The 15,724-nt window shown below is 39.1% G+C and overlaps 1 protein-coding gene across 1 annotated transcript in view; it reads right to left on the minus strand.

Moving 5' to 3' along the window:
- LOC107594852 (centrosomal protein C10orf90 homolog) overlaps positions 1–15,724 on the minus strand; it is a 42,299-nt gene that overhangs the window by 25,381 nt on the left and 1,194 nt on the right. Inside the window, exons 2-3 of the mRNA XM_016285060.1 lie at positions 4,631–4,637; positions 1,141–1,309 (exon numbers count right to left, since the gene is read on the minus strand). Of these exons, the coding sequence (XP_016140546.1) occupies positions 1,141–1,198 (58 nt within the window). The 5' untranslated portion in view covers positions 1,199–1,309; positions 4,631–4,637. The remainder of the gene's footprint in view (positions 1–1,140; positions 1,310–4,630; positions 4,638–15,724) is intronic.

Consider the following 15,724-nt stretch of genomic DNA (forward strand, 5'->3'; position numbering starts at 1 on the left):
GTAGAGTAGCACTTGTTGTTTGTCATTTCTCCGATCACAAATGCAGACAGAGTTTTATGTTTACGCGGTGTGATGCAATGCAACGCAACGTGTAAAAAGACAGTATAAGTCATTATAATCAGTAATTATGTCCCCACTGGATGCAACAAATGCCTCGTTTGTAATGGGTTTTCCGGCCGGGACCCGGCATCACAGTATGGTAAGGGTGTAACATTTCCGTCTCACGCTTGAGGTATTCGGCCAATCACAACGCACTGGATAGCTGGCCAATCACAGCACACCTCACTTTTTCAGACCGATGAGCTTTGTAAAAATCGACGCGTTTCAAAAAGGCGGGGCATAGAGGAGAAACAATAATGTACAGTATGTGGAAAATAATGTGTTTTTTTACTTTAAACCGCATAAAAACATTTCACTACACCAAATACACAAAATAATGTTCTTTTTAGCAGCATCATATGACCCCTTTAATCATTACATTTTATTCTTCAATTTCAGTTTTTTTTTAAGGATGTTAGTCTGTTACCTTATTGGCCTAGCCTTACAAATCAATAAACTGTTTAAGCATTTATGAGCTTACCGAACAAATATTGCAGTTGCACATACAGTAACTTATGAATGAGAAATTTTTTACAGAATTCTATTGGAGCCAATAGGGGGCATCAGTTAGCTGCATGAGAAACAGGACTTGTCATTAACTTTTAAAGATTCATTGTTCATTCTCAACAGGGCCGCAGTAATACATGCAGAGGTCTTTGAGATCTCTATTGTATCTGTTTGCATTTAATAAGTCTGTCCCATCTCAAGTTTGTTCTGATATTACCGAACTTCTAATGCAGCATATGTTTCACTGCAGAGCTGAATTATGTCATCCTGTGACAGCATCAATAATGTGTCTCAGTGCAATGTGCTTGCTCTACAAATTTGAAGATGATGACCCTTATACTCACTGTTGGCACATTTCTCAGGCATTTGCCGCACTGATTCACCATTTCCGATTCATTGTTCATTGCTACTGTTGATACCTGGTTGAATGGTTACAGCAGTAATACTGAGACTGCATTGCTGCAGCACTAGATCTCCACCACAGCTCCTTCAACTGTGCATAGGAAGGATGCTAATGAAAACAGAGTATCTTACCACTAAGTGGGTGTGGCTTGGTGTAGTTCCGCCTACGGTTAGCTGTCTCCACGCCCATGATAAATTCAGCTGTTTGTAAGCTCCTCCTCTCTCTGGCCCTCAGTTCCAATCGTCGCACCCGATTCTGAGAGCGAGAGATGAAATCTGGACGAAACAGCTCAAGAGCCTCCTACACACATTTGGATATGAACACAAGGTCTGTGCCACAGTGAAATGCTGGGGTGTATATTTATAATATGCCATATTTGAGTGTTCAGGAAGGAAGTAAACTTGAGTAAAAAGGTTGAGTTTAAATAAGCTGTACAATCCCTTTTAGGAGACAAACTGCGAGCGGTGATGGTGATCGAGGAGAAGCTTGACCGTAAAGTGGGTCTACTGTAGCAATGGAGAGCTTCAGGGACACTGCGTGTCCGGCCCAGGAATAAAAAAGGACTAGAAGTGTTTTCTGATCTCCAAGGTTCATCAAATGATGTAGAGCTAGATAAAAAGGGGGTGTTCCTCTCCCTGGGTCCTCCAATCTAGTCCTCAGACTCCTCCATGGTGTCATGGCATTTTGGTGCCAGCAATACTCATTATCCACTGCCTGTGAAGTATAAGACCTTTAGTACGAAGCTTCAACTTTTACAAAATATTACAGAAATATTCTGGGTTAAATACATATTAGATGTACAAGGCAGAGTTCTCATGACTTTTCAATGAATGCACTTGATGAATTTAAGATGGTTTCATTAATGAATTGTTCATACCAATATATTTTATGAACTGGTTTGACCAATTCATTGACAAGAAACAAATAGAATTTCCTCATGAACTAGTTTGAATATTCATTTAAGTTGAAATAATATAAATAAATAATTTCTTCTTCAGGCTATTCATGTAGCCTGAAGAAGAAATAACTGATGTTGTACTGCATTTGTGATATCTATGGTCTTTTATTACCCCTCTATAAATATGAATTTCACCCAGGCAAAAAGACAGACATAACATGTTAGACAGTCGTACTGTTTATGATGAAATCATGAGGCAGTAAAAATATCAATAGCAACTATATTGCACAGATTTCTGTACTGTATATTTACAACAACTGATAAACACATGATGACTAAACCTTTGCATGTTTACTTTGGCAAGTTACAGATAAACCAAGAAAAACTATAAATATACTGTCAGAAAAGTCTCAGGTGATTTGAAGGCAACAGAAATGCTTTTCCGGCTAAATGTTTAACAAATACAATCCTCTGCTGGATAAAACAGAAATCCTTAGAAAATAAACAACAGTGTTTGAGACATTACTGTTAATTTACACAGTTGCCACCTTAATTTTATTTGCAATGGATCACTGCTGATTTACAGGAAAGGCCAAATAGTGTGGCTGAAACGGTTGTTTTCAATTACAATAGCCAACCTCCAAATGTATTACCAAAACATGATCACACACCACAAGACTAAAGTTTACCATACTGAATTTTGGCTCACAGATTGAAAAACTAAGCAATTACCAAGAAAAGAGTGAACGTTCAGTCAACATACTGAAAACATATGCTGAAAAACTGTAATTTCTACATGCACCAGAAATTAAGGACAATGTGAGATGATGTTGTACAGACAAAGTACTTAGTAAAAATAAAATTGTGATAAACAAATACAGGTGGTACTTTATTGAATACAATTTCACAATTTAAGTTTAGACACTTTTAAAAGAATAAAAATGTTCATCATCATAATCATCATTGTCACGAATCCGGTCCATGAACTTCCATCTGCTAGCCATCAGAGGTCACCCTTTCCAATTTCATTGACTCTCGCACTTGACCTACGCTAGCCCTAGGAGTATTCTTGTGTCTTGCCCGCCATATACCTGTCTGCCACTGTTTGACCCTGCCTGCTTGATGACCACGTCTCTGTCTTCTCCAAAATAAAGCTTTGCGAATGGATCCGCACGTCTCACGTCTCGTCAGCCCCATTACAATCATATTCCACACTGCTTTACACAATTTAAATAATGTTGATACCTATAATCTTAGATCAACTAGATTAGAGGTTTGAATATTATGCATGTAACTACTGCAGAAAGGATGAACTTGAACTATTTTTTTATTTGTAGCTTTTATGCATGTCTTACATAAACAAATATGTTTGTTGTAAATTAATTAGTATAGTTTTAAATTAGTTCTTATAATAGACAAATATTATGATATTTTAAGAAATTGACACACGTGAAATAACACAAATTTTACAAGTCATCATTAATACATAATCAAATAAGGGGCCACATTATCTCTTGGTTGATGCAAAAGGTATTTACAAGTTTATAAGTTTATTAGGTATACTATGAATTTGCCCATAAAATTATGGACACGTTTTGTCAGTTTGAGATTCACCTGTATGTCTTTTGAAAACTTAAAATTACACTTTCAAAATGTTCAAACCCAATCCGATACATTCTACTACTGTATGTATACCTGTAATTCACTGCTTAAGTCTCTCTTACCTCATTAATGTTGGGAGTCGACTGATGAGAGCACTTCCACCCTCTGAATCGCAAGTTTGAGTGCATGTCTCTTACATTTCAAGCTGTGGAAAACATAAATACGTAATTCATAGTTATTAGATACGCACAGGGTGCGAACTACGGTGGAGCTATGGGCAGCTCGGCTCCCCTTAATAAGACATGGGCTCCCCTGAAAACGGAATTTGTGAAATTTTGGGGGTCTCAAAAAATATTGACAATTTGTTATTTTGACGTGCAGTTTCAGTTTTGTGTAATGTGATCATGGTGGATTGTTATGTGTAAAATTGCAAAAATATCATTCATTCATGCATGACGGCGATTTAAACCTAATTCACTTCAATAAAGATAACTATGCATGCTGTTCTTGTCATGAGCATCAAGGTGTGGGGGTGCTGCGATGCAAATTCCATTCATGTTTAGTACACGTTAACTCAAAGATTCGTAGAAAAAATATAAATGTTGGACTCTGTGGTCGATTCTGTATTAAGGTTAGGCATGTTATTCGCAATTATGTGTTGTGGCTGGGTTGTTATAGGTCTGCGTGACTCTCGATGTTTTAGGCTTAACTGAGCAGAGGAATTATGGTATTCTTCTGTAGCCTGAACGACGAATAACTTTAACCGTTGTTCATGTGAACTCAAAGACAGCCTGATGCTTTGTTTATAGACTATTTGTGGGTGGCTGTTTGTTGCTTCACCTATCAATTCGTCTCGATAAAGTATAATGGGGTAAATCCTGTATAGTGATTTATCCTATATAGTGCTTGCATTAAGCAAGTAGTGCATACACTTGTAGCTGCTATGTATCATTGTAAGTCATTGTAAGCCCTCTTTTGAGGCATGCTCAAGAGCAAGACATCCCAGCTTATTCTCATAGTTACTTCATGAGTAGTTGTCATTCCAAACAATTACCGAGTACTGAAAAGCTTTTGCTTATTCACACTGTGGCATGCTGTTTATCATGAACAGCCCTGTTAACCCTCCAGCTGCCATATCAGCTTACAATGGACATTCTTGTTCAACCCTCTGTCATGGTTGACAGCATACACATTGGTCTCCACTAATAACTGCTGCCCAAAAGCTGGCATTAAAAATCAATTTAAAGTGTGGCTGTCATTTTCAGGCAGTGTTTGGGAAGTAATTCCAAAAGTAATAATTTTGAATAACTTGTAATTTCAAAAACCCCTCTTTTACCTAATGGGCAACAGGTCTACAAGTTTCAGCGGAGGAAAATGTAACAGCAAAACTGAATCAAACTTAATACATACTGCAGCAATAGGCAGAAAACTATATCCCATGTGGATTTATGTGATTATGTTCCCTTAAAAACAAGATGATTCTGTTTTATACTGGAAGGTTGGAAACCCTAAACATGTGGTGATTGTGGACATGAAGGTCACCCTCTTTAAACAAACATGTACAGTAGGCTATGCAAACCAACTAAATTTCCCCATCTATCTTCTGAAACAAAACTCATTATCTTATTCTCTTGTGCTGTAGCTCAACAACCGAAACACCCAGAGGATGCAAAAGGAAGAGAACCATAAAACATGTGAAAAAGAAAATTATGCATTCATTGCCTTTGTTTTCTGTTGGTTCTGCTTTATCTGTGTTGAACCAGTGAGGGGAATTGTACGAACAGCTGATCTGTCTCTGAAGAGTAGCTGGCCGATATTGGATGTGCCTCTCTACATTGACTGATTGCTATCATCAGAGGGGCTGAACAGTCACGGCTCTTGCCCTGACCTGAGGATTCATATGGAAAATAGGGAAAGGCTCAAGAGGGTGCATCTGTAGGGAAAATTGCTTGCTAAGTGAGACTGCCAAGTCACTGCAAAACATCTGCGATGAGTTGGTGTGTTGCAGATTTAGAAATTTAATAACTGTTTTCATACTTCTGTATTTAATTTAGGATTGTAATCAGTAGTAGTATTTTATTCTATATAATTTAACAGTTTCTCCACTCATTACCATTTATCTTTGTCCCTAACATGTATTATGTACAGCAGTGGCTCTCAGCTCAGGGGCTGTGACCCTAAAATGGGTCACAAATCTGTTCTGATTCAGGACAGCAGAGAAAACAATGATATATTAATAATATATAATCTTATAATACATATAATCCTATATTTTGATAGCAAAATATGAAGGGTAGGAGAAAACACATCCCATACCTTTTGTTGTTTATGTCAAAGCTGTCAAATCCAAAATTTTGTTTTTGTTGTTTGGTAAAAACTGGCTGAATTAGGCATATGCTGAACACAGACAGGTTGATATCCTTAAAAATGATGAACAAAACTATAAAGTACATGAATATACTAGACAGATTACAAATGCCTTGGTCTGAGCTGTCGATGCAACAGATCTCATCACAGTTGCTGCTGATGTGTCCTACGATGAGAATAGAGGCCAATCCTTGAGGTACATATTCGGCCACAGGTGTTGCACATATTGTCCTGAACACAATACACAATATAATTTCTACATTGTATCATCTCTATATCATCTCTACACTGGTTACCTATTAAGTTCTATGTTGATTTCAAAATATTGCTACTGACCTATAAGGCACTAAATTTTTTTACAGGTTTAGCTCCTGTATGTTTAACTTCTTATGCCCTACAATCCATCCCGCTCTTTAAGGTCACGAAACTCTGGACTTTAGTATACTGGCTCAAAATCATAGTAGTACCTAGGATAAGCCCACTAAAGGAGGTACAACATTTTCTCATCTGGCTCCTAAACTCTAGAATAGTCTTCCTGACAATGTCCGGGGCTCAAACACACTTTTTCTCTGCTTAAATCTAGATTAAGTACACATCTCTTCAGCCAAGCATTCACATAATGAATCTCATAGCCTTGTTCCTAGTTAGATCAGATCACAAACAAGTCACAATCATATTTTTTGCTTGAAACGTTATGAACAGCAGCTACGCTAATTCTTTTCCATTTGTCTTTCTGCTCCTGCCCATCTCGAAGTAACTAGAGATTATGCCAGCTCCAGCGTGAATCCAGCCTTACAGAAAGAAATTCACTTTCAAACCAAGCATATTTCATTTGGTCAGCGCGACAAATCTGCATGACCAGCTTAAACCTGTTGCAAAATCTTCATGGGGAAATATTTTGTCCTCACACATCGTGTGTACTCCAATTAAAATGACTGGATGGATTTCACCAATGAAAATTCACCGAAAAGCAGTAAATGTGACTGCACATTTAGAGTAATTTATTCGGAAATCAAATTAAACAGATTGCACTATTTGTTACTGATTTGCTAAAAAGAACTCCTGCCCATCTCGAAGTAACTAGAGATTATGCCAGCTCCAGCGTGAATCCAGCCTTACAGAAAGACTTCAGATGATCCAACACCTGTGAAGAGATGATGCTGACCCCTTTGAGGACCCCAGATGATGCCAACTTGAATTGACATGCACAACAGCCAAAATTTCTCTATATTGTAATCATTATGATCACAATCTCTTTAATAAGCTTCTGCCTAAAATTAATTCATGTTAGCTAACTGTATGATTCTATTATCTTGAACTGTTTTGAAATGAACATTGCTTGGACACATTCACTTCTGATAAAAGATCACTCTAAATTGTAGTGTAGACACATGCATTTTCTGTAAAGCTGCTTTGAAACAATGTGTATTGTGAAAAGCGCTATACAAATAAATTTGAATTGAATTGAATATGGCTACTGATAGTGTGAAATCATCAAAATTCAAAAGATCTTTAGAAACCAAACACTCAAACTAAACAAACTAAAAGACAGTGTAAAATTATTAAGTCTTAATTTTATTATTAAAATTTTCTTCCATTCAACCTATGTTATTGTTAATATTTTTACAGTTTTATAACAAAATTTGGTATGGTATATTGGGTCACTAAAATCTGCTTCCTATAAAGTTGAGAACTTAACTCCTTTCAAAACAATTGATGGGCAAAGAATCAGATTTACATCATTTGTTTCATTATATTCATAGGGCCTTATGGTTAGAGCATCGGACTTGTAACCTAGGTCACGGGTCTGAGTCTTGGTACCGGCAGGGATTGTAGGTGGGAAGAGTGAATGACCCAATGAGAGATGACTCTTCCACCCTCAATACCACAACTGAGGTGAAACCCTTGAGAAAGGCACCAAATCCCCAACTGTTCCCCGGGCGCTGCAGCAAAAATGGCTGCCCACTATTCCGGTGTGTGTGTGTGTGTGTGTGTGTGTGTTATACTCTCTGCAGTGGGTGTGCACTTGGATGGGTTAAATGCAGAGCACAAATTCTGAGTATGGGACACCATACTTGGCTACACATCACATCACTTTTTTTTCACTCTTCTCTCATATGAATTATTTTGGACCATCAAAGCTGCTTTGGGATTTGCATTGGATTAAAGCATAAACCAACATGGTGTTGGTAATGTGATATCAAGCATGTCCCTGGCTTCTCCCCAGTGCTGTTGAGTCGAGAACAGTATGTGGTCTGTGCAGTGCTGTTGTTGTTCCAGAGCTCATTGTGATGGGTGAATACACTGATTCACATGCAGAGGGAAATCAAATTAAACAGATTGCACTATTTGTTACTGATTTGCTAAAAAGAAATGCCTTATAAGAGTCATTCATTCAGGAATTGGACTACACTGAAAAAAAAATAGCATGGGAACAATTTTCACTCAGAAATGCTAGTAAATTTCACAGACAGTTACAAAGAATCAGCAAGTAGCACATTAAAAATTTAATTTTGAAGTAGAAAGACTGAAATAGTATTTTCTCATAAAACTTGCTCCAAAATTTATTTTACAACTTTGTAAAGCTATTTTTTAAAGTGTAAATGGGTAGCGCTGACTGTTTCATGCTGCAGATTCAAAAGCGTTGTTGCAGCACCATTGAATATTGTGGGAAACTCGCTCATAGGGATTTTTTATTATGGTGTTCCGTCCTCATCGCTGTAAGAATGTACACACAATAACTGCTAATGGAACTGTACGTTACAGGTTCTGAATAAGATTGAGGAAATGGATTGAGACTCACCCAGTCATATTTGAATCTGTGACTCAGAAGAAATGATGGGAAATGTGCTGATGCTGGAAACATGTCTTCCAGATATTCTCAGTTTATTTTTAATAAGCCATAAGTAGTCAGAATAGTGCTATCAAATGCTGCTTTAAAAGTCTAATTCTAAGTTGCTTACTCAGTTAATCTGTTGGAAAGGCAGATTGACACATTTAGAAGTCTCCATTCTGAGGCTCAAAACAGTATTTGACTTCCACTGATCCTTCAGTTCAAGACAGATATTTTTGTACTTTTCTTTTTGATTCATACACATGTCCATCTGCAAGATGGTGAGCTTTTAAACCAAAGCTTAACGCTTTGATTCAATACTAAACTAATCTTTTCTTTCGTGATTTGTAAATGATTAATTCTCAGTCATGTTTTTTTTCAATCTTTACATTATTATTGTATTTATTTTTTTATTAGTTTTTGAGTTCCTGTAGTTCAACTGCTAGAGCATGGTACTAGCAATGCCAATCTCTACTGTTCACGATACTACATCATCAACTAGGGATGCACTTATCGGTTTCGGGCCCGATACTAAGCTCCTGTACTCCTACTCCTACTCGTTAAAATGCCCCGATACCACACAGCATGTGATAAGTGCCATATTCAGACAATGAAACACGACAACAAGAACAACACAGAACACAGAACAACAGACAGCAGAATGGAGTTATTAGAGATTAAGGATGTCTACGAAGTATATGTATGCAATGAATATAATGTTAAACATTCAGTATTAATGCCTGTATAGCTGAAGTGCGCGAGTTGATAAGCAAAGCGCGCTGAGTGGATTGAGCGCGCAGTGGCGCAGATGCACGAGCTTGTCGAGTGAATATACCTTTCTCACAGACATCACTGGAAAGTTTGTAGTTTGGTCGGATACATCAAAAACAAGTAAGTAAAACAATGCACAAGTTACTTAATGGTAGGGAGAGAGAGAGAGAGAGAGAGAGCGCAGTTCTGTTGTGTGATCTTTGATGTTCACTCACTTAGCACACGCATCATTTGGATTAAAACTAAATTGTAAAAATAAGACCATTCAGGCATTCACTATAAATGTAATTTATTTTTAACCTTAGGCATACACGTCTTTCTGGCGAAAGTGAATCTAACAGATTGTGTGAAATGCGCTAGGCTGTACTATTCTGTATCAGTACAAATACGTGCACGCGTTGCGCGTGTTTTGCTTGCTTGATTGTTTCTGCATTATATGAGTGGCTTTGGAATATAAATTTCAGATGAAAAAAAACGTAGCACCGCAAAAGCCTGTGTTGGGCCGCATGATCCAGGAGGTACGAAGCCGAAGCCCGGCTTTACTTACCGTCTGGACATATGTCGACGAGTGACACGCCTACTGCAAGTAGAGCACCTGGCTTCTGAGCCCAGCAACGGCACCTCATCGAGGGCGTCTAGCAAGGGGCAGAAACGTACAGGTCCCGGGAAACACTGCAAGGAACTATAGAAGGTTACACACACACAGCCATCTCAGTCTGTCCTCGATATACAGATATCATGATATTTGGATCGTACTCACCCCCATGACTTCTGTGCTGGAGCTCTGCTCCCGGGGATTTTTGACCGGACCATCAGTCATGCGGTTACTATGATCTAGCCATAGAACCACCAACAACATCATGGGCCCAGTAGGAGACTGTTTGAAAATGTTTTACAGCTAACCTTGGTCAGCTGGAGATGGTGGTCATAACAGGGGAATTGGAAAAAGGGGAGGACAGGGTAGATGTTGCACCCCCTGTGGGAGAGAGTGAATACTTAAGCATTACTCTGACCCGGACAAAAGCGCTGGCACCTTGCCCAGGTCTCACCCCTCGGGTTTCGCCTGCCTCCCCTTGACCCACGATACTTCCTACCCCCACCCACAGGTGGAGGCGGGGCGCGAGTCGCGACACTAGCCCTCTGTGCCCGTCTCTGATCCTCAAACCGAGACGGGCCAGGACCCCTGGTTTGTTCGGGCTCAGACCTGGGCCTTCGTGGTATGAAGGATTTGAACGCTGCTGAGCGCGACTTCGCCTCCCTGAATTTGTCGACCACCGTCTCAACGGAGGTGCCAAACAGTTCAGAGGGCGAAACTGGGGCATCGAGAAGAAAGCCCCATTCTTTCTTCCCGATGTCTGCTAAGTTCACCCACAACTGCCGCTCCGTCACCACCATAGCAGCCATCGCTCTGCCCATGGCGGACCCCCCCCTTCAGCCTCATCGGCTAGGTCCACCTGAAATCCCCACGAGCTCATTCTCCTCCGTGCCTCAGCAGCGGCGGGTCCTGAACCGCGGGAAACAGATGGTTGTCCCTCTCCACTCGAGAAGAGAGACAAACGAGAACGGAGCTTTTTCAGCGAAAAGCTCTCACAGTGCACGCAGATTGCCCCTCGAGGACAAACAAACAACGCATAGATCGTGTGAATCATCGGGTGTCAGAAACCGCTGACACGGATGTACACACTTTCTAAACGCTCCGCTAGTGCTCGCCATAGTAGGAAAAGAAATACTCTTACTTTGCTTTTGGAATGCACGCTTCAAACAGAACGGTCAGTGAAGATACTGTGGACTACCAGTAAAACTGATACAAATTTGGGACCAAAAATTATTCAGACCTAGTCTGGGAAAAAAAATTGAAGTTGAGATTTGCATGAAGCTGGGTCACAGCATGCCCAGGAGACTACATGCTGTCATTAAGGCTAAGGGTTGCCCAACTAAGTATTGATAGTTGTGTAAATACTGTCATACTAACAGCTGTCTAATTTTTGGTTGATTGTAATCCATTACATACATTTCTATCATAGTTAAGTTATCTAACATTATCAAGCTGAATTTGTTCTGACTCCGTTTAACTCTGAATTCTTGTTATATTTTATTACCATTTTCTAAACTATAGCGAATAAACTGTGATAATGGGAGAAATGTTGAAGGTGTCTAAATAAATTTAGGTTTGACTGTATCTATTTGATAAATAAAGTTAACCAACTAACATTATACATACTCTTTTGGTTTCTGTACCCAATATTTTAAAAATTTACAAATGCAATAAAAATATTGGTATCGGTACTCGGTATCGGCAAGTACCAAAAATAAAAGTATCAGTATCAGGCGAGTACTGAAAAAAGTGGTATCGGTGCATCCCTATCATCAACCAATTAATTAACAGGCCCTTATGTCACCATAGATCATCATCCTCATCTCAACATGCATGCTTCTGGGATCAGTGTAATACATTTACAAGGACTAATGGCCACGTGTCATATTTGTGTAGACTGACACAGACAGTGACCATGATAATAGTCACGGTATGGATTTTCCCTGAGGCTGTTCAACAGGTGTACCACAAAACAGAGCACATTAATGGGAGGAACACTCCACCAGCCGGAAAAAATGCTTTATGCCAACAGTCTCATAATCCCTCGACAAAAGGTGGTGTGATGTTTATGTAATGCTTCTAGAAAAGTTGTGAATAATGGATTTAGAGCCACTTTATATGTATGTCTAAAGCCAGCTCAAACAGTGGTTAATTTTTACCTGTAACAGTTCCTAGAAACACTGTGTTTTAAGCAGGGAAACAATAATAATGTTTATATAACGTTTTAAAAGGGAAATAATAATCTTGTTTTGCTGATACTGTACTAAGGCTATATATAATGGAGGCTTTTTACTATAAATTTCATATTGTAATTTATATTTATTTTATTATTTCAGTAAAGAAACCTACACTATATTATGACAGTATGTTTCAGAAACATTATTAATACCATTGGTTCTCAACCAGTTTTGCTCCAGGATTTTGGCACCCCAACCAAATGCCAAAATTGCTTATCATACAAAAGTATAAGATGTTTTTAAATCTCAGCAGTGAAATTTATATTAATTAAATTGATTAATATTAATATCATCATAAACTGCATAGGCCCAACAGTATTCACAATTATTTGCAAAATGATTAAGCCTTTTGCACTATACACAAAAAAACTGATATTAAATGTTTTGCAAGCCTAAATATATTAAAGGGGTCATATGATGCGATTTCAAGTTTTCCTTTCTCTTTGGAGTGTTACAAGCTGATTGTGCATAGATAATATCCCTGAAGTTGCAAAGACTAAAGTCTCAAAACCAAAGAGATATTCTTTATCAAAGTTAAGACTCTGGCACGCCCCCCTAAAACAGCTCGTTCTAACACGCCCCCACATATCTACCTCACTATGTGGAAATATTAGCATAATGCCACCCAAATGTGCATGCAAAGAAAGAAGGCGTGGTTTCAGTAACCGCAGTTAGTGTTGATGCAGTCATGTCAGGGAGACGCTGTGTGTTTCTTTATTTATAAAAGCACTTTATTTGGCCTTCCGAAAGTAGATGCATTTAGGAATCTTTAAGATCACTTACAACAGAACAGCAATGCATTTTATGGACGACCCTTTCGTGAAGCTAGGAGAGGAGGTAATTCTGACTTTGCTATGACAATCTGGCGCTTCTGAATCAGCTACTGTTTTGTTATTAGTTTAAGTATTTACTTTTGACTGTTCAAATGCAGAGTTTTGCGCATCATGTGTGTGTGTGCGCGAGCGAGCGAGCGAGACATACCAGCTTCATCACTGTGTCTGTCACGCGACTCTGTTCCCCTTTCGGGCTCTGTCTTTACATTTATTTTGAAAGATGAAGCTCGCGATTATGGTAAGGGGCATTACATTTCCGACGAGTGCTTGTGGTGTTCAGCCAATCACAATGCACTGGGTCAGCTGGCCAATCAGAGCAGACTGCGCTTGTCGGAAGGAGGGACTTTGTAGAAAACAAAGCGTTTGAGAGAGGCGGGGCACAGAGGACCTACAATAATGTACAGTATTTGAAAAATTATGTGTTTTTTGAACATTAAAGCATGTCAACATATTCTGTTACACCAAATACACAAAATAATGATCTTTAAAAAAGCATCATGTGACCCCTTTAATTAAAAAAACTAATTATAGGCTTACCATTTCATATACAGTATATACTATATTTATGTTGGCTATTTAGCATTGTTTTAAGAACAGTATACTGTAACTCATTTTTAGTGAGAACCACTCACTCATTTTAACAAACAAATGACGTTGTAGGAATTCATATGAATTTGCCACCAATTTGCCAAACCGTAAAATTGTTGTGAATTACTGCAAGATTGTGTTGTTATACCTGATTAAGAGTTGTTACACATCCACAGCTCTCTTTCTTAGTGGCAGCTATCCATTTCCACCTAAGCTGGTGGTGTTCAACTGCACCCTCTTCCTGTTAGAGGTGCTACTCACTCCTTTTTTCTCAAATTATCTCTTTGTTTCCTCAGCTCCTTTCTCTGTGTGGGTCTCCTAGTCTTCCTGTGTGGGCACCTCTCAGCCTGCTCTCCACATCCCTAGGGAGCTGGCTGATTTGCCATATAGCCCAGCCTGAAAGGTTTCCTCACGACTTAAAGAAGTGCTGGATCGTTGCTCATCAGAGGACTCGGTCTCACTGTAACTCTCACAAGGGTTGATGGACCCTCTGTAGAGCAGTTCTGTGCTGAGCCTGTCCCGCTTATGTCCAGTCTCATTTGCACATGAAGGATCCTTTCCAGCAAGAAAGCTCTGAAATGGAAAATTAGGTAAACCCTCTTGGGATCTCCTGTCCTTCACAGGCTTGTTTTCTCTCCCATTTTTATATAGCAGTTGAACTTAGGAATCCCAGGAGAACTCATTCTGAATGGTCTCCGTCCAGTGAGTCTTTCTTTTGGGTGAGGTCGGTACCGCTCTGCCTGTTGCTGCTTCATGGTACGATGCATTCCCTGGCAAAGGATCAGATGTAAAAAGTGTCCCATTTCACCCCGCTCCACAGCATAATCAAGCTTTAACTTATTCATTAGACTAGGGTATCATTTATTTGTTGCAGTACAGTGAGAAGTACTGACTGTGTACAGTTGCCTGCATTTGGGTTTTAGTGACCTGGTTTAGATAAAAGTTTAGAAAGAAACAAACACAAATTTGCATAATGTCTAGAACATGCTAAACGTTTCATCCTGTTTTTGTCTTTCATTATGTAACAGTGCTGAGAAAGTCTTATAATGTCAGACGATTTGTTTTCACATAAGTGATAAATGGGTTCACCTATTCTGTTTAGTGGGGAACTGTGAAAGACTAACTGCTGCATTTTGATGAGGGCAAAAAGTAAATTTAGGCCCTGTGCTTTGAGGTGAACCAAACTTTAGCATGGCAGTTTGGCAAGTTAAACTCATCCTTGAATGCCAAAGGTTAGTTGTCATTATTACTACAAACCCAATTCCAAAAAAGTTGGGACACTGTACAAATTGTGAGTAAAAAAGGAATGGAATAATTTACAAATCTCATAAACTTATATTTTATTCACAATAGAATATAGATAACATATCAAATGTTGAAAGTGAGACATTTTGAAATGTCATGCCAAATATTGGCTCATTTTGGATTTCATGAGAGGTACACATTCCAAAAAATTTGGGACAGGTAGCAATAAGAGGCCGGAAAAGTTAAATGTACATATAAGGAACAGCTGGAGGACCAATTTGCAACTTATTAGGTCAAAAAGAGCCTCTCAGAGTGGCAGTGTCTCTCAGAAGTCAAGATGGGCAGAAGATCACCAATTCCCCCAATGCTGCGGAACAATCTCTGTGCGTAAGGGTCAAGGCCGGAAAACCATACTGGATGCCCGTGATCTTCGGGCCCTTAGACGGCACTGCATCACATACAGGAATGCTACTGTAATGGAAATCACAACATGTGCTCAGGAATACTTTCAGAAAACATTGTCGGTGAACACAATCCACCGTGCCATTCGCCGTTGCCGGCTAAAACTCTATAGGTCAAAAAAGAAGCCATATCTAAACATGATCCAGAAGCGCAGGCGTTTTCTCTGGGCCAAGGCTAATTTAAAATGGACTGTGGCAAAGTGGAAAACCGTTCTGTGGTCAGACGAATCAAAATTTGAAGTTCATTTTTGGAAAATGTCATCCGGACTAAAGAGGACAAGAACA

Source organism: Sinocyclocheilus grahami, unplaced genomic scaffold, assembly GCF_001515645.1.
Source record: "Sinocyclocheilus grahami isolate Dianchi unplaced genomic scaffold, SAMN03320097.WGS_v1.1 scaffold191.1, whole genome shotgun sequence".
In the NCBI taxonomy this organism is placed as follows: Eukaryota; Metazoa; Chordata; class Actinopteri; order Cypriniformes; family Cyprinidae; genus Sinocyclocheilus; species Sinocyclocheilus grahami.